The sequence below is a fragment of the Mycetomoellerius zeteki genome, unplaced genomic scaffold (assembly GCF_001594055.1).
Source record: "Mycetomoellerius zeteki isolate Tzet28-1 unplaced genomic scaffold, Tzet1.0 scaffold106, whole genome shotgun sequence".
Lineage (NCBI taxonomy): Eukaryota > Metazoa > Arthropoda > Insecta > Hymenoptera > Formicidae > Mycetomoellerius > Mycetomoellerius zeteki.
Window position 1 is genome coordinate 2,018,809 of NW_017255975.1, and position 26,776 is coordinate 2,045,584.

The window sequence follows — 26,776 nt, forward strand, 5'->3', positions numbered from 1 at the left end:
CGATTTGGTTAAATAAGCCCACTAACGCAAACGAATATAGCTTATATGTTATTACAGGTTTAAGTATTTATATTGTATGTACTTCGACAATTACATATGATATATAAAGATTCTAAAGGTTGTATAATTACTTTCTGTTTTTTTTTATCTTATTTTTTCCAATCCTATTAAACCTCGCCCCAACATATTTGTCAAATTTTACAATTTAAATCAAATAGAAAAATCTTCCTACACACAAGGATGAGTTCAGGATTCATTCTTTTTTTAAAACCGATTAATTTTTATGAAGAACTCGGTAGATGTGCTTACTAATTGAAATAAGTATTAATAATGGCAAATATGTATTGATTATGTATCTCCATAAAAAATTTAATATAACAATAAATATTTAATTCAAGCAAAATTTAAGTCATATATATATATATACATACATAATATATATATAGTTTCTATTAAAATATATTGCATCTTAAAATTTGTACTTATATTAATAATGAAAAAAGGATATCTACTCGACAGATAAAGGATCTATAGATTTGTAGTCATACTTCTCGTGAATTTTGTTTATTCTTATCTACAAAGCATTATCTCGAATGCATCACATGTTACAACAATATAATCGACTTAGAAAATATATTTCAACCCTAAGATAACGGAAGGCAAGATAACAGCAGGCCACGATATTTTCGTAAATCAACTTCAAATGTGTTCAAGATTTATAATATATTTTAATCTTTTTCTTCCTTTTTTACCTATTAGACGAAGAGTATAATAAAGACTCTCTGACTGGATTATGATAATATCATGTTCGAGGAGAGGTGTGCGTGAATTAATTATCGGAAAACTTCACGTCCAATGTTCCGCTTTTTACCGGCGTGCACTACAGGAACTATTTTTTAAAGCGCGCAAACGCGGAAAATAAATATTAAATAAAGAAATAATTAGTTAATTTGAGTACCTATTATATACAAACATTACATATTCGCCACAAATATTATAAAATTAGATATTAAAGCTGGAAAACGAATGTATGTTCCCTTCAAATATATATGTATATAAACACATGTAACAATAAATTATCTTTATTTCGATATATCGATATATATGTAGTTCCATTTTTTTCAAATTCCAATTAAATAAAATAAAAAATAATGTCTGACGTAATTAAATTAATAAAAAATCTATTATAATTTATAAATTAAATTTCTGTAATATTAATATTATGTGGCGATAAATTACGCTAAAAATAAGTTACTAAATCTACTGTAGTCAACTAGAAGAAAATTATCTAAGGAGATAATTATACATTGGCGAAACTTTTATAGAGGAAGACCTGATTAAATCGCAATTTGGAGGGAACATAAATCTTTATGTTTTTTGGATGTACCCGTTTTACGCGAGAAGACTTATGCTCGGATTTAAGATCCAATTGAAAAATCTGGCATACAAAAATATACTCTGTAAAATCTAACAGATCTTTTTACAACTATGGGACACTTGGTAAGCAAACGAAACAAGGTTATGGACATAATATTAAAATGTTTCGGCGTCGTCACAGTCGCGCGTGTCGTGTCCGAACATTTCGCAGTTTTCACAGTATGGCCTCTCCACGGATTGCTTCTTCGGAGTTTTTACCGTTTTCTCGGCGCTCTCCATGAAATCCTGGGCTTGTCGGGGACAGTCTTCCGTCTCGTGCAAATCGAATTGATCGCAAATATCACAGAACATACGGGGCGCCGCCATTCGTTTGTCCAGCGTGCTTCGAGTGTAGTCCTCGGCCTCGTTCGCGGGGACCCCCATCTCGAGAACCTCGATTTTACACAGCAAACTCTCGTTCTTACGTTGCATGTCGACTATTATGGAATTTAGGAAGTCTATTTGGCTCTTTGCGGTGTCGTTCTCCTCTTGCAGTTTCACAACGTCGATATCTCTCGCGACGATGTGCTGCTTTGTGTCGCCCGTCCCGTCATACGTGTTCTTCAGATTTTCGTGCGACAGCTTTAACTGATTCGTCATCTCCATCCATTTCGCAGTGACTTGCTTGTTCTCTTTCTCTAGCCGATTTAGCTCATCCAGAAGTCGCTTCTCTTCCACCTTGGCAACATTCAGCTTCTCCTGCAAGTTTTGCACGTTTTTGTTCACCTCTTTTTCATTGTTCTCTATGGTTTTCGCCAGATCGGCTGACTTCGTTTCCTGTTCTTTTAACTGCTTCTCAAGTGTGTTTACCATGTGCTGCAACTCATAGATTCGCTTGTTCGCGCCGCTCAACTCATTCTGCTTCAACTTGATCTCCTCATTCCGTGACTGTTGTTCCGCTTTGACTCTTTCCACTTGCGCGTCTTCCAGAACTTTCACCTGCACCTTTAATTTACCGATAATAACTTCTTTATCATCTAAATTAGTTTTGTGCTTATCGACAGTGTCTTGCATCAATCGCAACTTGTCCTCCAATTCTTTATTTTGCTTATTTATGTCTTCAATCTTCTTCTGCTTAGCTACAACTTCGGACTCTAACGAGTTCCGCAGTTTCAGCATTTCTTCCTCCTTAGAAGATTCTGATTCTTTTACCTTAACTTCTGCTTCTGTTCGTAACTTCTCTTTTTTATTCAGCTCTTCGTGCAAATTCGATAACTGAGTCTCCAGTGACTTCACTAAGTTCTCCAAAATAGTTTTCATCTCGAACAATTCATTTATTTCACTTTGTTTCTGTGTGATCGCCTCTTGTGCGTTCTTCAGTTCATCGTTATTACGAGTATGCTCTTCTTTCATTAAAGAGATTGTAGTATTCAATTCGGCTATTTGAACTTGCGATTTTTCTGCTTCCGCCATCGTCTTTGATATTTCGTCAATTTTATCTTTAATCGTTCCTTCGGCGTCCTTCAATTTGCTCTTCAACTCTTCTACCATACTTGTCGTTGTATTTAAAGACGTTGTTAAATTTTTATGAGTAGTTGCTTTATCGTTAACTAAGGCATCATACATTTTCCGTAATTCCGACAATTTATTTTCCACTTCCTGAAGCTTTGAATCTTTCTCCTGAAGTAAATTCTCTAATTTTGAAGTTTCGTCCGACTTGGATTTCAATTTCTCCGTCAATTCCTCGATCGACCAACGATTCGCGCTTTGATTGGCCTCTAGTTTGCTCTTACACTTTTGCAAATCTTTAATGTCGTCACGCGAAGTCGACAATTCGGTCGACAAATCCATAATTTTTTTCTGTAACAAGGATATCTCTTCTTGGTAAGAATTTCGCAGGATTTCGCATTCTCCACGAAGACTGACGATTTCTTCATCCTTCATTGTCAATTGCTCCGTAAGGTTGGTGACTTGGTTATATTTTTCCTTCAAATCTTTCTTTGCGCATTCGCCTTCTTCCATCTTTAACGATAATTCACTTTTTTCTTGTTCATATCCGCGTATCTTCTCAACATAATCTGCATTTAATTTTTCAGCCTTATCTATCTGCGACTCCAAATTTGATTTCTCTGAGCGTAATTGTTCAATTAACGTCGTATTATTATTTAGCTCCGTCTCGGTATTGGAGAGTTTTCCCTCCGTTTGTTTCAGCGCAGTTTCCGTTTGGAATAACTTCTCTCGAGCTTCGTCCAATTCCTTTTCTTTTCTTCGCAAGTCCTCGTTGTATCTCGACAGTTGTTCTGATGAATCGGCGGAAGTGCTAATCGCGCTCGCTATATCGGATTCCTATAATTATATTTAGATCATTAATCCAATGGATTAGTAACTTATTATTCATGAGAAGATTAGTAACTAATTATTCTATACTAACCAGTTTTTCTTTCTGTAACGAGAGTTGCGATACTTTTTCTTCCGCTCTCGTGACTTGTCCATTTAATTTCTGCACATTTGACTCAAATACGCGAAGTTCGCTCTCCAAATTCGTTTTTGTTTGCTCAGATAATGTGAGGGCGTCTTGCAGTTCTAAAAGATTTAAAACAAGCTACATGTTATGTTTATAATTATTAAACATACGTAATTAATTTTACAAATTTAAATCGAGAACTAAGCGAACTTCAAATCTATCTTTCACGATTCATCTTACCTGTAGTCTTCTCGAGAAGATGTTTAATCTCCTCATCTTTGCTCGCTATAATTGCTTTCAAATCAGCGATATATTTCTCCAGTTTAACGAGCATCATGGCTTTTTGCGCAATATCTGCATTTATCTCATCAATATATTTGACTTTGTCATTAATTTGGGCCTCAAACCGTTTAGTTATCTCTTCTATTTGAGCCACAGTAGCATTTCGCAATTCCGCGAGTTCTTGGTCCTTTACTTTCAATTCCTCGCTCAATTTGTTTAATCGCACGACGGATTCCTCTTCCGAAGCGATTAAACTAGCTAGATCTTGCTCCTAGATTGATCACGTAGCGTGAAAATAACATTACTAACGTTACATTCGTGCGAAACAAAAAAAAGAATACTCTTACCAGTTTTTGCTTCTCATGAATAATCCTGACATTATCATCACTCTTAGATCTATAATCCTGAATTTGTTTTGACAACACACTATTGCTGTCTTCAGCCAATTTAAGCCTCGTATTTAGCTCTGCAAAATATTTGTGATAAAATCAACGAAACCTCAAATCGTAATTTATTTTTAATTGTTACATACTTTATTATTACATATTTTTATGAAAACACAATATAATTGCACAATAAACTAAATGCTAGATTATCACAAATATTTCATCGAAAGTTATTCTCGTAGAATGTCAATCGATATTCGTAAACTCTACACAAGCAAAACAACCAAAAGATTAAATTTTTCAATTATCTGAATTTTCTTAAAATCTAAATTTTTTAAATTTTCATTTCTATGAAAAATTAACACAAACCTTCTAATTTTTGTAGAGCGCTAATCAGTTCTTCGTCCTTCTTCCTGCAGAGCTCACGCTCAGCGGCCAATTCGGCCAATAATCTTTCAGTCTCCGATATTTTTTGACCAAGTTGCTGCGAGACTTCCTCGATTTTTGTATCCTTCGCTCGCAATTGTTGCTCAAAAGATTCCGAAAGTTCACGGATACGGTTGACATTCTCAGTCTTCAAGCCCTCCAGAGCTACATTCTGCTGCTCTAACAGCTTCTTGGACTTGTTTTCCAGCTCCTCAGTTTTTACCTTGATCAATCGATCTTTCTTTTCGATAGTCTGTCGATATTCCAACAGTAGCGAGTCCTTTTCGCTTGCATTCTCTCTCTTCATCGTTTCGATTATCTCCTTCGATTTCCGTAACTCCTCACCTAACATATTCGTGTTCCTCTCAAATTCCTGCTTCAGATTCTCCATCATTGTCTCTTTGTCTAGCAAATTTTGTTTGACAGCTCCCAGTTCTTTCTCTAAACGACTCTCGGACTCTCTATGAGTCGTGCTGTCCTGTTGTGTTTTGTTCACCACAAGCTCCAGTTCCCTGATACGTTCCACACATTCGCTCACCAGACCCGATTTCTCTTGTACTTCCTTCTCCAGACTACTTTTGATCTCCTGCAAGCTCTGATTACGACTTTCCAGATCTAAAAGCCCATTTCAGGATAAAGGAGGGAAAAAATCGCGTAAGATTTCAAATTTAAGAAATTTAATAGCATTTTTCATTGGCAGAACTAGTGCGCATTCAGTGCACTTTAAAGCTGTTGTACACAAATCGACATAAAGATGTACGCGCGCGTTTAATAAAAATATAGAAACTAATTAAACCGCGAAATATTCCATACATTTTATTGTGCTATTTGATAAAATATATATTGGGCATTTTATCAATTGAGATATCTTACTTTTACATTTTGATTAGAATAGTGTACAACAGCTTTAATGTGCACTGAGTTCGTACTAGATCTGCCAATGAAAAACGCTATCAGTATACATTAAAGCCATTGTACTATACATACATACATACACTAATCTAATCTGAATGTAAAAGTGAGATATCTCAATTGATAAAATGCCCAATATATATTTTATCAAATAGCACAATAAAATATACTGAAAATTTCGCGGTTTAACTCGTTTTTATATTTTTATTAAACATACCTCTTTACATCAATTTGTATACAATCGCTTTAAAATGTACTGAGTGAGCATTAGTTCTGCAAATGAAAAATGCTGTAAGATCAGATCGCGCATCACAGATCTAGTGTCCTATCGCGAATACCTTGAAGCTGAGAGTTTTGCGAGTTTGTCGCACAACTAATCTCGTTACGTAGTCGCGCCAATTCCTCTTCGGCCTCGAAAAGTTTAGTACTGTCACGTTCCATCTGAACGACGCGTTCTCGCCGCTCCGTCGCGAGTTCATCCTCGAGTTCTTTGATCCTGCTTTCATTTACAGTATTTATGACCTAGTGTGATAAGGGTAACTGTTTAGTTTCTAAGGAGATACGAGGTCATACAACGAATCTGTTTCGGGTGTTAACATACAATTATTTCCTCAATTACATTAAAAATATAAAGCAACAATCGATATTTTCCATAAAAAAAGTTTTTTAAATTTTAAGAAAAAATCGTATTTTTTTCTACTTAAAGAATTCTACTTAATAAATTAATCGAAATTATCTAATATTTTGGAAAAAATTAAATTCGATGTATATAATTTTCTACAATATTGAAATAAAACACAAACACGTGTCAAATAAAAAGATATGATTTAACTATTATAATTTACATTCGACGTATTATGTAAGTTTGTTTAAACAAAATAATTTTTAATGAGAAGAAAAAGAGACATTGTTTAAACTTCCAGTAATTATCCAGAAATAATAAAGCCTATTAATACCCGAAAGCGTACATGTTAACAAGTAAGAAGCATAACTGATAAGCGAAGCACAGTCTGTCGAAATGAAAATGAAATAAATACTTTATAATGTGTAGAAAAAGAAGAAAGAAATAAATCAACAACTTTACACGCGTATGTACCCAATTCATAAGAAACATATTATTCAATTTTGGCATTCGTGCATACAAACATAGGTATATCACAAACAATCAAAGAAATATTTATAAATAATATAAATAACTTCAAAATACGAAAAAAGCAATTAAATTAATGCAAAGCATAGAATTATTACATAAATAAATAAATAAATAAATAAATAACTGAACATAATAACAAATAACGAGTACATAACGCTTACATTTTTTTATATCTTTGTGCATACAAAGCGTATAATTTGTGAAGCTCACATTACTCCATTACACAAAGCAAAGCGTGACCAAGTTAACCATTTTTAATCCATATTTGTATGTAAAATTAAATCGCGAAGAACGAAACTACTTAATAACAATTTGTACAACTTCAAATTCAAAAGTGCTCGACGCGAAATTTTCACGCGTAATTCCATATTCCAAGTTAGCGCGCAATTAATAAGCAAAGGATGATTAAAGATGTCTAGGACGTTATTACAGTGTATAATTTAATTTTGTTAGTATGACCGGTGCCAAATTAAACAGCGATAGCGTTTCTTAGCGTTTCTTATTATTGCGCGTTCCACGTCAGTTGGATCTCTGATAGAACTGCGACGAAATGTAAAATGATATGGCTAGAGTGATGATTAGGCAAGCGGTGCCCAAATACTGCGTCAATCCTTCCACGGGTCCGAAACATTGGATACTCACTCTTTGCTCAGATCTCTCTTTCTGAAAATAAATGATAAGTTCACCGGATTAACAGAAAAACTGAATGTATTGTTATCTTGCTTTACAAGGAATGTAACACAATTGTATGTATTTGAATATTTAGATAATATCATAAGCAAGCGATGCCTTTAATTTTTGGATTGCATACATCGAGCTATTCATTGCGATCAATTTATTTATTAATTTACGGAATTTTAATTGTTTTATGTACATTGAAAATGACCCGATTGAGGTGGAAACAATTGTCTGTATTATATTAATTTTGTATTCTATATTTTTATCATTGCAATGTAATCTATATCATCTCTTAATGTATCATAATTTTTGATTATGTTCTTTATTTGTATTAAAAGAATTTTTTATTACACATGGCTCGTATCCCTGTTTCGATTGTTGGTATTGTTATCTCTTTTTACAAAATAATACCAGATCTTTCTTTTTTTTCTTTCCTTAAAAATTGTTTAAGTATAAAACGACAGAATTTGTGATCAGATTAATTTTTCCAGTTAAAATTTCTATTTTCATGGAATATAATTATAAAATTGGCATCGATAAACTATAATTCATATTATCAGTTTTAAAATAAAATTTGGAACGGGATATTTTTGCATAAAATATTCTGATGCTAAAAGTTGTTAGGCTAATTCTCGAGCTTTTTGGCAAGTCGATGTAGCTAAGCACGTGTTGTAATGTACGTTACCCGTCACCGTTATTCCGCGTGCATACCGAATTGCTCATTTACGACGAAAGCGTGTACAATATTTCGAGTAATTACAGAAGATACCATCCAAAGTTTCCAAGTATGACAAAAGAGATATTTATGATAATTATTATTATTATTATTATTATATAGAACAGAAGCATATTTAAACAAATCAGGATAACATAACAAAAATTTAAACATTATTCATATTAAATATTGCACGAAATTCTTTTTCACATCTTGAATCTATATTCGTGAAAAAAAATGTCATTGCAATATCAGAAATTTTCTGAAATATAATATATATATATATATGTGTGTGTATATCTTTTATAATATTAGTATCAAATATATATTATTAATATTAATAATTTATTAATTTTTAATATCAAAACATATATAATGTAGACAAAATAGTAGCATGAATGAATATACTTACTCGGGATTCCGAATATATATTTTTTCTTTTTTTTAAATAAAGTACTTAGCATTTATTATGTCTGAGATAAATTATTATGTTTGAACTGTATATAAATTATACTAGGTGTATGTACCTGTATGTCGTCTTTATTCACAGATTCCTCTTCGAAGCGAAACAGAAGATCCTCGCACTTCCGTTTCTCATCTTCCAGCTGCATCGCCAACGCACTCTTCTCGTTGAGGAGCTTGGCGACAGTAAGCTCCGATTCGCTGACCGTCTGCAGTATCTGTTCGCGATACTGAATATTGTCAATAATAAAAATGTTGAAGAAAAAAAAGATGGAAGACGAGAAGAGGAATTTTAAAACTGGGACAAAAACTTCAGAACGTAAAGACATTGGATTCGATTTATTACATCCGATAAGATATTTCCATTGACGTTGCATAATCCCTGCAAATAGGGATAAAAGTGCAAAAAATGAAGCACAACTCTCATGTTTAGACACTTGTCCCTGTTTAAAAATCCATCCATCACCACGATTTGGTTTTGACAAATATCGTTTTGTAAATATCTACCTTATCATATTCTTGCTTGATCGAAAGCGCAGATTGTTCCGCTTGGTCAGCTTGATTCGCCGCCTTGGTGACTCTTTCGCGTTCCAGGTCACGCTCTTTTCGCAAGAACTCGATCTCCTGCTGCTTCTCTTTCAAAACCTCCTAAAAGTACGATCTGAATTCTAATTCAACATCGCGATGACGCGGAGTATTTTAGGAAAAAGAATTTTAGCAAAGAGGAATCATACCGCAGTATTAGCGCGCAATGAAGTAAAATAGCAATCAAATTCATATTTAATAATATTATTATGATTGCAGTAAAATAGCCTATACACATTATCTACGGCAGAGTTATCGTAAAAAAATGCACAACTAAAACAATTTATTTTTCTATTTCTTACATTTTTGTAAAAGCTGTCGAGCAGATTAAAACAAAGCGAGATACTTTTACGTCTGCGTCATACAAATTATTACATACTGAGAAAGCCAACTTACGATATCAAGCAATTAATTAATTCTTACATATCGGTATATTTTTATAAAAATTTTTGTAGAAGCCATGAGATGGAATAGAATGGAGATAAATAATTGAAACAATTTTCTTGTTACTTCATGTAAGTTTTTACAAAACGAGCGAAATAGGCAATACTACGCACTGGCTCTCTACTCAAGTTGAATATTAAGTTTCAATAAAAACGAGATGAATGTCGCCAATTGAAAATCCTTCGATTGATCGTTTATTCGCATTGCATTCCGCATTATGCAACAGCTTTGCCAAGATCACGTAATCATCGAGTTTATAATTCGATGCGAGATAGCCACGGATATGCAACGTTCTGAATCAAATGTAATTAGCAATGTAAATCGACGATTAGTACTTTAGATTGCATTATCCGAGCGGCAGGGTTTGATTAATCAGCTCGATGATGATGGTCGTCGTTTCTCTGCCAACGCAGATATCGATCTGTGTTCAATTATGCCATGGGAAATCCTTAAAGATGAATTAATCGAGCAACTGAGATAATCTTGTACGAGGAAGAATCGAACGTAATAACGGCGATTTGTTAATTATTTACGTATGTAGATAAAGCGACGTAGGAGAGATACTCACCTAGAAGCCAGAGGACATTACGAGGAAAGGAATATGTGGGATTTTATTAACATTATATACAGAGATCGCTATGTATTGTATCAACGATGCGACGAGCGATAACAATAAATTAACGGCAAATAATAAATAAATAAAATCGCAGACGACAACCATTAATAATCGAGTCTCACTAATCAACTATACGTCTCGCTAATTATTTTAATTAATGTACATTTATATCGTAACGCGCTTGTTAATCTATGTCTACACATCCATTTCTACAGGGTGTACGAACTATTTGGGAACAGTCGATGGGAGAGTAGCGAGATGACTTATCGACGATCGCTTCTAATTGACGAGAACAATTAATCAGGAGTAATCAGAGTTACGATCTCACCTGCAATGAACTTCGTGCAGGTGTTGACGTGCGCATGCCAGGCCTCTGGAATATTGGGATGTAACGGAAACACAAAAGAAAACAAAAAAAAAAGATAAATCGTGCAATCTTGCAACTTTAAATAATAATCAATGCACCAGTCACAAAATCACGCGCGCTAACAATAAGTTACAAGTTTCGATTAAAGAGTCAGTGTTAAAGAGAAAAAAATAGTTGCCTAAAAAGCGGTAGGCAATCACTACAATTTAGAGCGGGATTAACCCTTAAGTAACTCCGCAGAAGGATTCGTTGCGAGAAGAGACTGAATCTATCATAATTCGCAAGGGAAATGTTTAAATATGTCGAATTAAATAAAGAAATGAGTTAAATCTTCTAAGTTTTTAAAAACAAAAATTTCGAATTCAACGGTTTAAGAATTTAAAGGGTTCCATCCAAAAACAAGATTAAAAATTGTAAGACTGGATAGTCTATATATAAGATTCACTTTATATACACAACTCTAACTTCCTATAATCACGATAAATAAAATCACTTTTACATTGAGTGCTTCTCACAATTAAAATAAAATACAATAATAACGCTTCTCATAATTTTTGCGCACATTGTAATTGTAATTTTTCGCAAACACAAACATTTGCAGTTTCTTTAATGCGATAAAAAAACTTCATTGCACCGAATCCTTCATTTAAAAATAACATCATTTGCCATCGATTTCCGTAAAGAATCACAGTCGTAGGCGAGCTTCTCACTCGTACCTCAAAGAAGAAAACTTAAGGGTCAATTGCCCAGCACCACGAGAACGACAAGAATTACAATAATACATTCTACGGCTAAACTAATAAATAGGGAGCCAACAACATTAGCGGCGAGCTGCGAGATATAGCTGCACATCCTGTCATCCCCTCATTCCGGCATGGTGAACCTTACCCTCGCCGTGGTTCCGCTCGTAGTGCTCATTCTCGCGCTGGCAACACTCGAGGCGAAGCTGGAAGCGAGCGATTCGCGAGAGCCGCTCTTCTTCTGGAGGCTGGCATTGAGGGCGGCACCACTCGGCTTGTGTACCACGCATAGGGAAGGCCTCTTGTTGGACGGCGACCTGCTGACCTTGTGCACGGGCGCAAACAGGCCGTACTTGGACGAGCACTCGAAGTATCTGGATCAACGGATGGGTTAGTTCCGCGGGATCTTAGGAATGTGAGTCTCAAGTGTAAGGGGAGATCATGCGAAACACTGTTTCGCAAATGTCTCGCAAATTTTCACGAATACTGTGATGTCATTCATCGAGCATTAGTCGTTGAGAACGCGTTAACAAATTAAAGAAGAAAACTCTGAAGTTTCCGATATCATTGGGCGTTAGAAATAAAAATTCTCCCCTTTCTTATGCAAAAATTAAAAATTAAAAACATCTCTAGCAGTATTTTGAGAACCTAATGTCAGATAATGTAAATTGATGACTGGCATTTAGGCCCGTTTTTATAATACATGATTATCTAAAGGTTAAAGGTACCAAGAAATTCATCAATAAAATTCATTCATGAATTTCTTGGTAACCTTAATCCTTAGATATCTATATATTATAAAAACGGACCTTGATCGTATATTTCAAGAACCTCCTAGATATTATATCATTCCGGCAGAGAAGAATTAAATTCATTAATAATGCTTAATAAAACGCAGTATGTACTCTAAGAAATGAGAAAAGGAATTTTTTAACAAGTCATATTTAAATGGCGTAATACGCTCTTAATGTAAACAACGTAATGATTTTCTGGGAGTGATTGAGAGCTTCAGGATTGCTTTAAATAATCGGAAATCTGAGGCGAGTTTGATATTCTTTTTTTTCCTTTTTTTTTTCTTGCGTCAAAGTGCTACGGAGGTTCAATGGAAAGGATGCACACCTTTTGTCATTGACGGAACCGTCATTCTTGCCGATCGGCTCATCCAGTTCCACGCCGCACCATTCGCCCGCAGCGAATTCCGCGAGGCCGTGATATCTGAGTACGCCGGTTTTGCTGCCCTGGCTCGACGACACTATCACCCGGTCACCTATCCTCAGCTCGCCCTTTTGTGTCGTGGACGACAGACTTGTCGTCGATGTATCTGCATTCACAGTTTTCAGCGATGCGCGATCATTATTACATATCATTCACACCGGTTAAGGAACCACGAGTGAGGTTGGGTCTATTCTATTAAAATTACACAGCGTCTGTTTCTACTTGACGACGAAGCTAGATTCGTTCCTAAGTTTTTATATATATGAAGGTCAAATTATATCTTTCTTTTTCCTTTGCCAAGTTCTATTAAAGCTAAATCTACATTTATATTTTTATAAATACATTCCTCCCCTATATTCATATTTTTTATTATAGTCCTCTTTTCTCTTTTTAATAAATCTATTGTTCTTTCAGTTAAATGACTTCTTTTTCTACAAGATAAAATATTTCCTTTTATTATTGTATATAAAGAAAAATCAGTTGCTTCTCTATTCTATAAGATGAGAATAAACATTCATTTCCTATGAATACGTCAATTTGTTTATTCAATGTATTTTTAATTGATAAATTTATTACTTTCGAAATTAGGTGTGTAACTATATTACTGCTTCTAAAAATATTAAACTGCTCCGTCACTTTTATAAATATGAACGTCTGCAGATAATTTGTTCGATGTTTTTCTACTTTTCTACTGATAAGCGCATTATTTACGAAATAAAATTATTATACGAAAATTAAGTTAAAAAAATTTTAAATTATGTCACATGTCACCGCATGCTAACGAGACTAAATTATTTCCGTGCTACATGCTGACTGAAAAACTAAATTACATCAAGTTGTGCTTACTTTCCATAGTAGAGAGCGTTCAAGCACTATCGCATTGCCGTAATTAAACTAATGCAAAGTAATTAAAAAAGTAATTTGTGCTCTTTAAGCCTCTATTAGGTACAACATAGCATCAACTACGATTAACACTTTCGCTTCACTTTTTCTGTCGTTTAATTTTAATGATAATTTCGTTATATGGTGTGTTAGTTCTATGTAATACATGGAGAGAATTTTTTCTTAGAGTTTACTCTGAAAATATGATAGTCGTGGGACAACATTGGATTTCGAAGAATTTTTATATAAATCTTTCTTATTCGTTAATAGAACTACAATAAAATATAAAATAAGTTTGATTAATTTTACTAAAGTGCATGGTAAAAATCTATAAAATATTGTGTTGTACCACAACTACCATATTTTCAGGGTAAATTTTAAAAGAAAATTTTCTCCGTGTAGATATAACTATCATACCTAATGTTTTAGATAAAATATTTCTTATCGCAGTTATCATTCGGATAGCAATTCTCAGCAGAAGTTTTTAAATGTTAAATAATATCACTGAATTGTGTAAATCCAATGATATAATCTGCTTAAAAAAAATAAATATCTTGTTTTAAAAAAAGAATACCTACTATAGAATAAAATTATTTCATTCGATATTTTAAATTTCATTCGATATTATTAAATACTCTTTTCTTACAACGAGGGAGGCGAAAGGGTTAAAGAACTAAGAAACTAAGTAATAGATAATAAATCTGTAGACGGCGTTTGGCGTGCGTTCGAGTATGCAGCGCTAATTAGAAGTCTACGGGCGTGGTGAGTATCTCTTGTAGCGATCCTTACTCAATGACGACGACATGGATTTGCTGATGAAGCCACCCCTGGAGTTGTCGGGCGGTGTCGTTGGCGTCACGATCACGCTCGTCTGATGATCGCTCAACGGCAATCTGGTGAGTCTGGTGAGCCTCGAAAAGATCCCTCTCTTCGGTTCGCACTGAAAGTACCGGCTACCCGCCACTGAACCGTCGTTCTTTCCTGAAGTTTAAGGTTCGGGAACTTAAAGTTCATCTATCTGCATTCCGTCTCTGAATTCCGCCGATTTATCTCTCTTGTTGGTCAAAAAACTTTCTTTCATTCATTTAATGGAACTTTGTATATAATAAGACTTCGGTTAGGTACAGTATGATCTGGACAATCTTGATTGGTTAGGAAAATGATTTACAAATACGATATTTTAAATTTGAGAATCGGTTCGCATTCTTCAAAATTGATTCTTGGATTTTTATAATTCATACGATTGGGTAAGATCGTTACGATGTTCCTCACCGATGGGCTCGTCCAGGACGACTCCTGCCCAGTCTCCGGGGGCAAATTTGGTCTCGCCGATATAAGCGATTGTGCCTGGCTTCGTGCCGCCAACCCATACTCGGTCACCAATCTTAAAGCTGTCTGTGTCTTCAGTTAGAACAACGCTGGTATCTACGCGGGATCAAAGAGAATTCTCTTTGAAATATCGACTGTTAACAACGCTAAATTACGATTTCAAATTTCCAGAGAAAAATTAAAGATAAACAAATCGCAGGACACAGGTCTAATAAAATTAACGATTCGATACTGGGCTATAAACGTAAAATCTTCGACAACTTGTGATCTCGATTTTTATTAGACTCTAAAAAATTTCTGAAGTGGATTTTTCACTTAGCCAAAATTATTGAATTTATATCCAACCATCGAATAATTAGCGATTAAAGTAGATTCTACTTTAAAAGAATTTCAGTTTCGGCTTTGGTTATCGATTAATTGAAAGTCAATATTTTAATAATGTTAAACGGAAAATAAATAACTGCTGTAAATAGCATCCTTTAAAATATTTAAATTATTTTCTAAATTACAAGAAGTTTACTCTAACTTGGTTGAAGATTCAAAGAATATTCAATAAATTCTAGGACATCCTTAACGTTATATCAAGATATGTAGTGCATTAACTATAATTCATATCATTGCTAATTATTATATTATATATTACGCATGCACATATAAAACATATGTAACGTAGTATATGTAAGTATTACGCTACCTATAATAATAATAATAATATAAATGATATAACATATAAAGCAAAACCATTAATATAAATACAAAGATATAATGCATTATTATAGACGAATAATATTTACAAACTTACACAGCTATACTCACGAAAATTCACACATATCCCTCATCGTGAAAACTATCTAATTTCGTATTTCACTAAAGTCTAAATTTGGAAGACACGTGGATATGTTTCATTTGCCACACGTGCATTTAAATACGTTTTATTTAAAAAAAAGTGTAAAACGTTCAAAATCTCGAACAAATACGCGAATATCAATTAACAGATGGTATTAATTTCAAGTTTTATTAGTTCTGCAAAATAAATTTCCATTGACCATGAAAGATCATTTGCTGTTTGCTTGCAAACAGCTTTACGAATTGCGATCTTCGAGTAGGCTTCAAGAAAAGCTTCATTGAATACGGCTTACCTGATCCTCTTCGCAAGCTAGCCTCGTTTATTTGACGGCCGTGCGAAGCAGTTTCCCAGAGAGGCTCCATCTGATCTGCCGTTGCCATGCAAAATAACGCAAATCATAGCAAAAACGAAAAACAAAAGGGGAAAATGGAGCATACCTCGGTGCAAAAAAACATTTCACTTTGCCGTAGTCGAGAATGCATTATTTAATTCAAATTTTGTCCAATCAGTTTAATTGGCAATTATCGTTTTAATGATAATTTGTGTATTAGTATTACGAATCGCTACGATTCAATACAATTATAACAGTAAAATAACGTTAGTCTACGTGCAGGCTAATAAATATCAACGATAACTAAATATATTGGAAATTAATAATAATTAATTAAAAATTAACATGAATACAACACATATGTATAATTAATTTTAATATAATACAATTAATATCTCTAATCACTTTAATTTAATAATTCTTTGTCATTTTACATATTTTTCTTTTATTTTATGTAATTTCATTTTTTTTTCAAGGCTAATTTGTGTTGTGTGTGTTGTGTGTGAGCTGATAATAAATCTGGGAACACGTGATGACGTTAGTGTGAAGTTGCAAAGTTAATTAATAATACGCTAAGTTAATTACTAATTATTATGAAGCGACGTTAAAGAGGAACGACGAGAGGTGATTCGGCGCGAATCACATCAGGGCTTGGTCCTATAATTGTCGTGGTAATAATCGGAAGTTGATCACAATCGGGTCAAGACAGAGACTTATGTAAACGAATCATTAATGGCGAATCAGGGAGTGTCCAAATGACGCCGATAAGATCTGGCGATTTCTAGTGCAATATATGCAGTCATGCGAGATATTTTTTAATAGAACGATCGTTTAATCGTAACATGTTATTTTAATAAATTAGAAATAAAAGGAACGCCTACTTATCTCAATAATCATAAGTTTATTTTGCTTCTATATTTCAGCTATCCCTATATTTTACGAATAATTTGTATCTTGAATATATATAATTTTCATAAATTCATGAATTCCATCTCTTTAACTTCCGCGATGTTGTTGTAGTTTCTCGTTTCATGGATTCCTTGTATAGGACCCTTGCGACAACATTACAAAGCTCATCATTCATCTCGCCGATGTCCCTGCGGCGTGAAAAAAAACTCCGCAAAAGGAGTCGCTGGTATGTCCGGGTATCGTGGCGATTCGCGATTTAATTAATTACTTATGGAAAAGCGCGTGGGTGCGTGCCTTGTCGTAGTAGGTCGGTCGCGTGGGTCGGAGCCTCTGTTCGACGAGATGAAATCGCGATTACGCGGCCGCAACCGCCACCGCGACCGAGAGAGGCATTATGTATCCCGACAATTTTATCGCCATACAATCTGCATTTAATGCACCTATTTACGCGCACATTGCGTCGCTCTCAATGACGCGCAAACAACCGTTCGCGATCGGTTGGTCGACGGTGCCCTGATCTCGAAATGTCTGAATTAATAAAGGTACAGTCAAACGGGAATGTTTTGGTCTTTATTTTGATCTCAATTTCATTAAAATGTAATTAAAATTTTTTAATAAAATTCATTAAAATAATTTAAACAATATTATATCTTATAGGATCGTATATGTGAGAAATACAACCTATAGAAATCAATGCCTTAAAGGTTTAGCTGGATCTTAAGTGCTTGTATGATTCTGTGTGAATTTATGTACTATGTATGTAAATTATCTGAGCGCGAGCATGGTATGGCAGGCACTAGTCTATTAGATGTCCCGGGTTCGATCCCAGTAAGAATCAAAATATTTACGCTCGTGTCTCCTCTTGGAAAAGGCCGCCACCTCGCGAGAGTATCTTTGTTCACAGAAACACCTCTCGAAAAATTCGCCGTTCGAAACCGGCATTAAAACTGTAGGTCTCATATACTCGTGGCAAATGAAAAATCAGTGTACGCACCACAAGCTTATGAGAGAAGTATAATACAGGCCAGAGGCCTAACGTAAGAAGTATGCAGTCCTTTAAAAAAATTAATATAATATATAATAAATAATATAATATTAAGCTCTATAAAAGAGTGTAAATCATAGCAATATAAATGGTTATAAGAATTACTGATTTACTAAGGATGACCCAAAGTTGTAACAATTAAAAATAAAACCCTGCACATTGGTAGAAGTTATATAAAAATTATATCTGACGTTAATATGAATCAAATTTATGCCTACTTGTATCCCCACATCACACAATTTCAACATAATAAAATTATATTACATATTCTTTGTTATAAAAATCAGAGATTAAATTATGTAATTTTATTGTGTTGATATACTGTGTGGGCAAGCATATAATTTGATTCAAATTAACGTCAGATATACATAATTTTTATATAACTTTTCTACCAATATGCTTTATTGCAGTACGATGTCAGATACATAATTTGAAAATGTTGTTAGAGAGTACATGATTTTGTACCCAGTACATCCTCGCATCTACATATTTTGCACAGCTGCATATGTTTATCATAAGGAATCAATTTTAATAATGCTTGTAGGTAATAACATAGAGAGCGTAATAGAGGATATTTTAATTTTTATTTTATTTTATCATCGATGTTATGATCCCACTGAGGATAACCAAATTAAAAATCGAAACGTATGATTGATTTTGTATTTGACGAATATATATTGTTACTGCAAAAATCACCCAGCATTTGGCTCTAAATAGTCCTTACTTTTTAGAATATTTGAATCCAAAATTGTAAGTTGAAATGTTTATTGTTTTTTAATGCACATATAATAAAATCTTAATATACAGGGTGTTTCCAAATTAAATCGCAAAACTTCGGGAGCGTGTAGAGGAGTAAAAAACTAAGAAAAAAAGTCCTATAGACATATGCTCGTTTTTGCTCCGTTTCAGAGAAATCGAAAAAAAATGTTTTTTTTACCTGCAAGATTAAATGGGGACCGTTTTCTAAATTTCTTGGAGAATGAATTTTCTGACTATTTAGAAAACATCCCATTACAACAACGTACTGAAATGTGGTTTCAATTAGATGGATGCCCTGCTCATTACAGCAGAGTCGCTAGAACCTGGTTAGATAGAAAATTCCCACAACGATGGATTGGACGTGGAGGAGCAGTACATTGGGCAACTCGTTCGCCCGACTTAACGCCATTAGATTTCTATGCATGGGGTACTCTGAAGCAAGAAGTTTATTCTTCGCCTATTCAATCAGAGCAACATTTGAGAAATCGTATCGTAGCTGCAGCGAACAGAATATCGCAAGAACAGTGCCTGGCTGCTACAAGAGCCGTGTTTGACAGATGCAATGCTTGTATTGCTGCAAGAGGTGCACATTTCGAACAAAATCTTCATTAAAAAGTTTATAAATAAAATAATTAAAATAATAAATTAAATATATTTTTTTCTTTTTTCGTGATTTCCTGCGAAACAAAGCAAAAAGGAGCATATGTCTATAGGACTTTTTTTCTTAGTTTTTTACTCCTCTACACGCTCCCGAAGTTTTGCCATTTAATTTGGAAACACCCTGTATAAACAAGAATGTTCCAGTGTAGGTGCTTATAAGCATTTATATTGATATGATTTACTCCACTTTTTAGAGCCTAATATTATATTTTTTGTATTCATATTTTTTATATTACAATGAATACAATGTTAAAAAAAGATAATAAAAATGAAAGAATGCGAACTTTAATTAAATTTCGAAGAGAAACTGCATCCTCTCTAAATTTCGAAAGAAACGTATTTCTGTTATTAAAGTTCGTCCCGAAATATCCAGATACGCTGCACTGGAAAGAATCTGGCATTAATTGAAATTCTGGTTGAAAATGGACAAATCAGAATTTTCTGGTTGAATCTATTATAATTCTAAATGAGATAACCAGAAATCTGATTAATATGATCAGAATCTTCTGGTTCGTTCATTTTTAACCTGCAGAAATTTTTTTCAGTGTGCGCATAATAATCTATACGAAACCTTGCGGTATACGATTATTAGAGCCATACGCGACGTGCGCGATCGCACGATGATGTCTGATGACAGAATACACTGTACTTTTTTATTCGAGCGTGTTGATCATGATTAATTAATATACACCGACGAGATCTGACGCGTAATCGTGGCGCCATGATTCGTTCGCAAGTGTCTGCGAATTATGCATCTCACATGATTAATCAGTTTTACATCAATTCTGACACATATTTTGCATTATTGTTTTATATCATAAAACATCACTAATTAATTATGTAAATTCTATTTAATAAATATAATTGTTTTAAAAAATGAAGACTTTCAAAAAATCTCCCGCAAAATCATTCATTTGCAATTAGATTTCTACATTAAGCTGATGTCGCTTTTAATATTTGCTTGAAATTTCTGCAATATTCTTTTGTAACATCAAAAGGAAGCATAAACATCGCATTACATATACCTAAAAATTCTTTTAAATCTTTTAATTTTACAAAATTATCTTTTAGAATTCCTTGATTCAATTTTCGGATAGTACAAAAATAAAATATGTTTGATCTTCTAGTTGAACTTTAACAAACCCGCCGGTTTATTACCGAATTACCGTAACCCATCGATTATCTCACGATTACGGTTTGCAGGGTTAATAGAGTGTCAAGTACCCCGATCACTCAATACGACACGGCTATAAGAATGGCTGTATAGAGACTCTGCCACTGAATATACGGGCACTTTGATCTCTCATGCGTAACAATACGTAAACAAGGTTAATAGCTAGTAGAGAGAGGTGTCGTTATAGCTGTTACATATAATTCATCCCGTATCATAATGAGATTATGATGTGGCAAACGTGATTAAGCAGTAAATGTTATCTCGATGACAACATTTAGTAATATTTTTATCTGCCCGATTGCAAAACATTGTGCAAGTAAACACAATCTAATTGAACAAAAAAAAATATATATATACAGTTATATATTCTACACCTTCACGAGTAGAACAGGTGAAACGAGCGCGTTGTACATTACATGCTATCATTCTTATAAATACCGTATACGTGCCCACGTTTTTCATATTTACCGAAGACTAATAGGACTTTCGTCAAACTGCGGAATTCGAATGGATGGCCTTAAAACCGGCTTTAATAGCGTACAAACAGGCAAACAGTAAAGCAGCCCGAAACGAACGCGTGCTCATAAACCGTTTATCTCTCCATATTTAGCTGATGGTGTCACAGTTACCACAGAACACCATACCGACGATGATTGCGTCAGTGGCCGCTACCACAGAAATCCTTTACTTTTCCGTTGCCTTCGCGGTTATAATTGAGTCCTTGTCGAAAAGAAAAATCATCGGCTAATCGGATGCGAGCGATTGAAAAATCGTTAACGCTACCACAAATCGCATAATGATAAAATATTTAATAATTACGATGCTTAATAACACTTTGAACTGTAATCGATTACAATAAGAGAATTATCCTTTCGTTTCGATATTGCTTTTTGTTAATATTGCATATAGAAGAATCTAGCTATAATTATGTCTAAAATTTATATTATTTCTACAAATTATTCCAAAAATATATTCACAGCTGACAATCCATTTGAACTACTCAAACCAGTTTTTTTTTTTTATAATAACTCGATTAGGTCATTCATGTCCTACGCATTTCTTTTCTTTGAAATACTAGAAACACCTGGTTAAATAATGATCTCTATTCTTTTCTATTTTTTTAATACCTACGCAAATTTACAAATACTTTCTAAAGATGTTAAAGCATATGTAAGAATCATATTAACACTTTTTATAATTTTTTAAAAGTGATGAAAATTAATTCGGGATATGAACGATCCATTATGTGCAGTAAAGGAAAATGGTGTGTAGTCAATTTTTTCTTAAATACAGACTTAAGATCTTAAATATAAAAATTGATTACACACGATTTTCCTTTACTGCACATAACGGATCGTTCATATCCCGAATTAATTTTCATCACTTTTAAAATATGCTTTAACATCTTTAGAAAGTATTTGTAAATTTGCGTAGATATTAAAAAAATAGAAAAGAATAGAAATCATTATTTAACTAGGTTTTTCTTAAATTGTTGTAAACCGATCACAGAATCATATTGACTCTTTAAAATATTACGACGGTTTTGAAATAAGAACCGACTATGAGAAACCGGTCTATAAGAGTTAATTTATATTCTTCATTAATTTGCTAATTTTAGATAATTAAAAATATATGTAATTTTAATATTTTGACATTTGAGACGTTCCTCTTTATTTAAAATTTCGGTAATTACTGACAATTCGACTGCATATTCTTTCCACGAGATCTCGCAATAACGTGAAACGAAAAACGGAGACCTTGAGTCTTCTGATCGAATTGCGAAACTGGAAACGATCGACCGATCTCGTAAGAGAATTAAAATGGGAAGGAAAAGAGAACAAGAATAAAAAAATCGGAGAAAAGAGAAAGATTCGCGGGGAGGAAAGATGAAACGCCCGGGATGAAATCGCGGGCGCGAGATCAACACCGACTTGCATAATCGCAATGCGTCAGCCGACGACGTGCGAAGGCAACTCAATGGCGTTGCACCAATAAGGCAAGATACGTGCCCTGGATGCGACCAGAGGCGATCGCGAAAACGCACCTCGCCCGTTATGCATCGTCGAGAGGCGCGCCGAGAATCTGCGCGGCAGAAAAATAAAGCGACACAAAATCTGTTTTCCACAGTGCCTTTATATTCGCTTGTATTATGTGAGAATAAAGTTATTATACAAAATAAAAATAAAAAAAGAAAGAGATCTGAGAAAAGAAAGAGAATAGAAAAGTAATAACGAAAAAAATAAGAAAAATTCTCGAACTTGAGAAAGAGGAAATAAAGGAGAAAATAAGAATTCAGATTTTAGATTAAAGGAAACAGGGAAAAATTGTAAACTGATGTTAAAATGTAATTACAAGTAGTACGGACTTATGTGAGGGAAAATCGGTCGATCGTGTGATCGAAGAAGAGATTATTACGTAAAAGTTAGTATAAGGATGATAAAGCAATGATATATAGCGACGATACATTTTCTGAAAAAACTATTAATTATTATTATTACTACCAAGCGTTTATGTATATCATATATATGGAGAATATTTATGGGTCAATTCTAAGCAGACTCGTAAGATTCGTAATGTGTTCTCGTCAAATTTGTAAGAATATGTGACTAGTATTCTAATTTTATGCGTATGTATCATAAGACTTATGATTATTCGTAAATATCTACGATTTCTTGTAAATTTTATGGCTAGTAAGAAGCTGTCTGCAAAAATTGTATAAAGGTATAAGCATTTAAAAATTCTTACAAGTCTTACAGGAGTATGTTACGAGCCTTACGATTCTGCTTAGAATTTAGGCAATAATTTCATTTGACATATGGCAGCAATATATTAACCCTGCTGGTCTGTTTAAATTTACTATTACATCATCTGTGTCAATATGACGAAAAAGTTCGCAAAAATAAAAAAAAATCTTCATAGAAAAAAATTTTAAATTAATAGACGAAAAAAGTCATCAAATATAAAAAAAAATACAGAAAAAATTTTTAAATAAAATATTAGTAAAAAAATAAATTACATTTTGGATCAAATAGACCAATCGAGGTTAATATTAAACATATTAATTAAAATATTTAAAAACACTAAATGCTTGTAAAGTTAAGATATTATTTCCGAGAGATTTGCTTTAATTTTCGAATTATCTGCCAATTATTTTTTGTGGTGAATAATTCTTAGTCGTTTTAGTCACTTTTCAAAAAGCGATTTATTGTTCAAAAATACGTCCCGCAAAAACGGATAAAAAATATAGACCACTTTCGATTAATCGCGACAAGTCAAGTTAATCAGCTTTCATAAATGTAAAACAGTAACATTTATAAATCGCAATAATCGAACTGAGTGATAATTAATGTACGAGGTTAAACAAAATGTAATAAAAATAAAATGTTACAAAATGCAATAAAAAATTTTAAATAATTACTATTAGATCAAACCAAGAGACTGATCACTAAGCAGTTCGCTTCGTAGTGTTTTCTCGACGATCAGTTAAACTCACCGCAATTTCGGCACAAAGCAAAGAGAAATGTTTCCGTTTCTTCTTTTAAGGAGACAGAAAAGAACGCACTACTCGCGATAGACTCACGCGACTCACCATTAATTCCCAAGAATTTCTCGTGAAAAATATTTACCAATTTCTCTCTCTCTCTCTCTCTCTCTCTCTCTCTTTCTCCCTCTCTTTCACAAAGGATGCGTCGTCGCGAACGGCCGAAGAACGACTCGTGCGAGCAACTTGCGGACTCGCGTTCACGCTCGTTCACGACCGACTTGTGGGCGTGCACTGTGTTCCCGGTGTGCACGAATTAACGAGACACTCACGGTATATGTTCGAGTTGTAACAACGTTTGCGATAATGTAGTACTCTCGTCAAAACATACTCCATATAAACACTTTTATAGCATAAGTAAATTAGCATTACGGAAACACTGACAATGTAAATAAAAGTTTATTTATAGTTTCATATATCATTTAAATTGTCCATTAATTTCCATTACTGAGAAAAATGTTCTAGTTATACCAACAAGAAGAAACGAATTCTGATCATCATATGAATTAGAATTCTGGTTATCACAATTGAATTTCTGATTATCTGATCTCAACTAGAATATTTGATAGATTTAATTATATCTGATTTGTATACCTTTCTGATTAAATTTACGACAATTCCTATTAATGCAACAAATGCATAATTGCATGTGTATGAGGTAAACGGTAATGGATCTTTCTTTTGTGTACTTTTGATAAAATAATCATGAAAAGAAAAGATATTTTTGGCAAGATTCCTCCTATCTGTTGATGTTCTACGAATTAAAATCAGAATTAAAAGGAACATAAAAAGGAGGATATTAAGTTAAAGCTGTTTTTCAGCCAAAATGAAAAGTTCCAAGATATACAAATTACATAATAAAGGGCTACTCCGTTTAAGGAACTCCTTAATATGATGTATAAACTGTACATCAAGGAACTTATTCATTTTGGTCGAAAAATAGCAAAAACTTAACATTCTCCTTTTTGAGATACTCTGTTATCTTATATAAACAAAGTGTTATAAAGAACGGGTATATACATTTATTAATACGTGATCTATTTTTCTACTTAACACGAGATATTGTTAGATACTTCTTTTTATGTCTCTCTAACAATGTCAGAGATATATATATCATATCCATTTAGTATAAAAATGGATAACAGATATGACATACGATCATAACAATATAAAAATACATTATGCATGCAATAAAAAAGAACGGCACCCAATTTTGTTAAAGACTCACTGATCGTTGGTCTTATTGGAGAAGGCGGGATTGCTGGTCTAGGAGGCATGGTGGAGCAAGGGCGTCCTATCTTTGACGGCGGTCTTAGTCCTGATGGTTTAGGCTCCGTCATGCTCTATATATTCACTATGTTACACTGCACTGCAACAAAAATATTATGCATTGTTAATAAAAAAAGATACATTTAAAAAATCCTGAAAAATACCAAATAAGAAATTAATTGAATAAAAATAGAGATATGAACAAATAAAGAAATGACATCAGGAATATATAGGATGTAAATAAACTTCTTTTACTAGCACTTTACTGGCATTCTTACATTCAACTACATTTTGAAGTAAAAAATACTACTATAATAATCTTCAAGTTAGAGTGAAATCGAACGTGGATAAACTTTGACAAGAAGGAAAATTTGAAGCATTGATTATGACTACTTTCCTTTTAGGAAACAAAATCTTCTGTTTCTTTTATTCATTAAATGCCACGAATAGAACGTTATGTCGACTGTATCCTCTAAAAGATAAACAGCCTAAATTAAATGCCTGAATTTTGCGAAGTCAACCAATCAAGAAATTTATGATTTCTCAAACTAAAACCATGTCATCATCAATTTCTCATATTTTCTTGGGTAAGAAGATGGGCAAAAGTTGCGCGAACGATCGCGAGTACTCATGAATACATTCGCGAATATGCGCGAGTACCAATACTGTCAGATCGATGAGTGACAACAATGCGTACCTTCTTCAGCAAGAGTGAAAGGAACTTGAATTTGACGAGCGAGAGTTAACCTCAAAAGCGCGCGACGAGTTCGCATCCGTGCATAGAACGCAAAATATGAAAATCGCGGTCTCACCTGAGCGAAATGCTGTTCGGGGTGATCCGTCAGGTCGACAGCTAACGCATTTTACGCACATCAATCGCAAGAACCGCAAAATATGAGCGCAACGTGAAAATTACCCTACCACGCTTATGAAAAAAGAATGACAACTACACTACACCAACTACACCTGCACCCGCAGTCGCAGTTGGTCGTAGTCAAGCCCGCCAACTTGTTAGTGCGAAATTTGTCTTAAAATAAAATTTGATTCCACCAAAAGTTTCTGCCGTTGTCATTCGTCATCAATCATCATAATAGGCGATTTTTGGCGTGCTTCTGGTATAGCAATCACAAGCAACCGCGGTTGGGGTTATCTTTAGGTACGTTCCGTATCTTGCATGATGCGTATGATGCATCCATTGGCTACGTTTACACCGTGCATTTAGGCCGCGA

General features: G+C 33.8%; 1 protein-coding gene across 10 annotated transcripts; it reads right to left on the reverse strand.

The window, feature by feature from the left end:
- Positions 1 to 1,229: 1,229 nt before the first annotated feature.
- Positions 1,230 to 26,482, reverse strand: CLIP-190 (Cytoplasmic linker protein 190). Of its 10 annotated transcripts, none has more exons than XM_018450122.1 (17): positions 26,360 to 26,482; positions 25,507 to 25,647; positions 16,152 to 16,226; positions 14,956 to 15,108; positions 14,473 to 14,664; positions 12,706 to 12,907; positions 11,735 to 11,960; positions 10,808 to 10,852; positions 9,342 to 9,482; positions 8,900 to 9,043; positions 7,622 to 7,642; positions 6,165 to 6,348; positions 4,858 to 5,529; positions 4,450 to 4,568; positions 4,061 to 4,373; positions 3,788 to 3,939; positions 1,230 to 3,702 (listed from the first exon to the last, which is right to left on the reverse strand). In XM_018450122.1, exons 2-17 carry the CDS (start codon positions 25,616 to 25,618, stop codon positions 1,534 to 1,536), a joined length of 4,920 nt encoding a protein of 1,639 aa, XP_018305624.1. In that variant the 5' UTR covers positions 25,619 to 25,647; positions 26,360 to 26,482; the 3' UTR covers positions 1,230 to 1,533. The 10 variants fall into 10 exon arrangements, with proteins under 10 accessions (XP_018305624.1, XP_018305606.1, XP_018305597.1 ...); XM_018450104.1 differs by having other exon boundaries at positions 8,900 to 9,052; XM_018450095.1 differs by having other exon boundaries at positions 8,900 to 9,064.
- Between the last annotated feature and the right edge of the window lie 294 nt (positions 26,483 to 26,776).

What these genes read in the sequence shown, in the direction of transcription:
- CLIP-190 (XM_018450095.1), bottom strand. Translation starts at nt 25,618, where the DNA reads ATGACGGAGCCTAAACCATCAGGACTAAGACCGCCGTCAAAGATAGGA. An exon ending in CTGCACGAAGTTCATTGCAG is followed by an intron (nt 9,483 to 10,807) that starts GTGAGATCGTAA and finishes TCGTACTTTTAG; the next exon opens with GAGGTTTTGAAAGAGAAGCA. An exon ending in TCAAGCAAGAATATGATAAG is followed by an intron (nt 9,065 to 9,341) that starts GTAGATATTTAC and finishes GACAATATTCAG; the next exon opens with TATCGCGAACAGATACTGCA.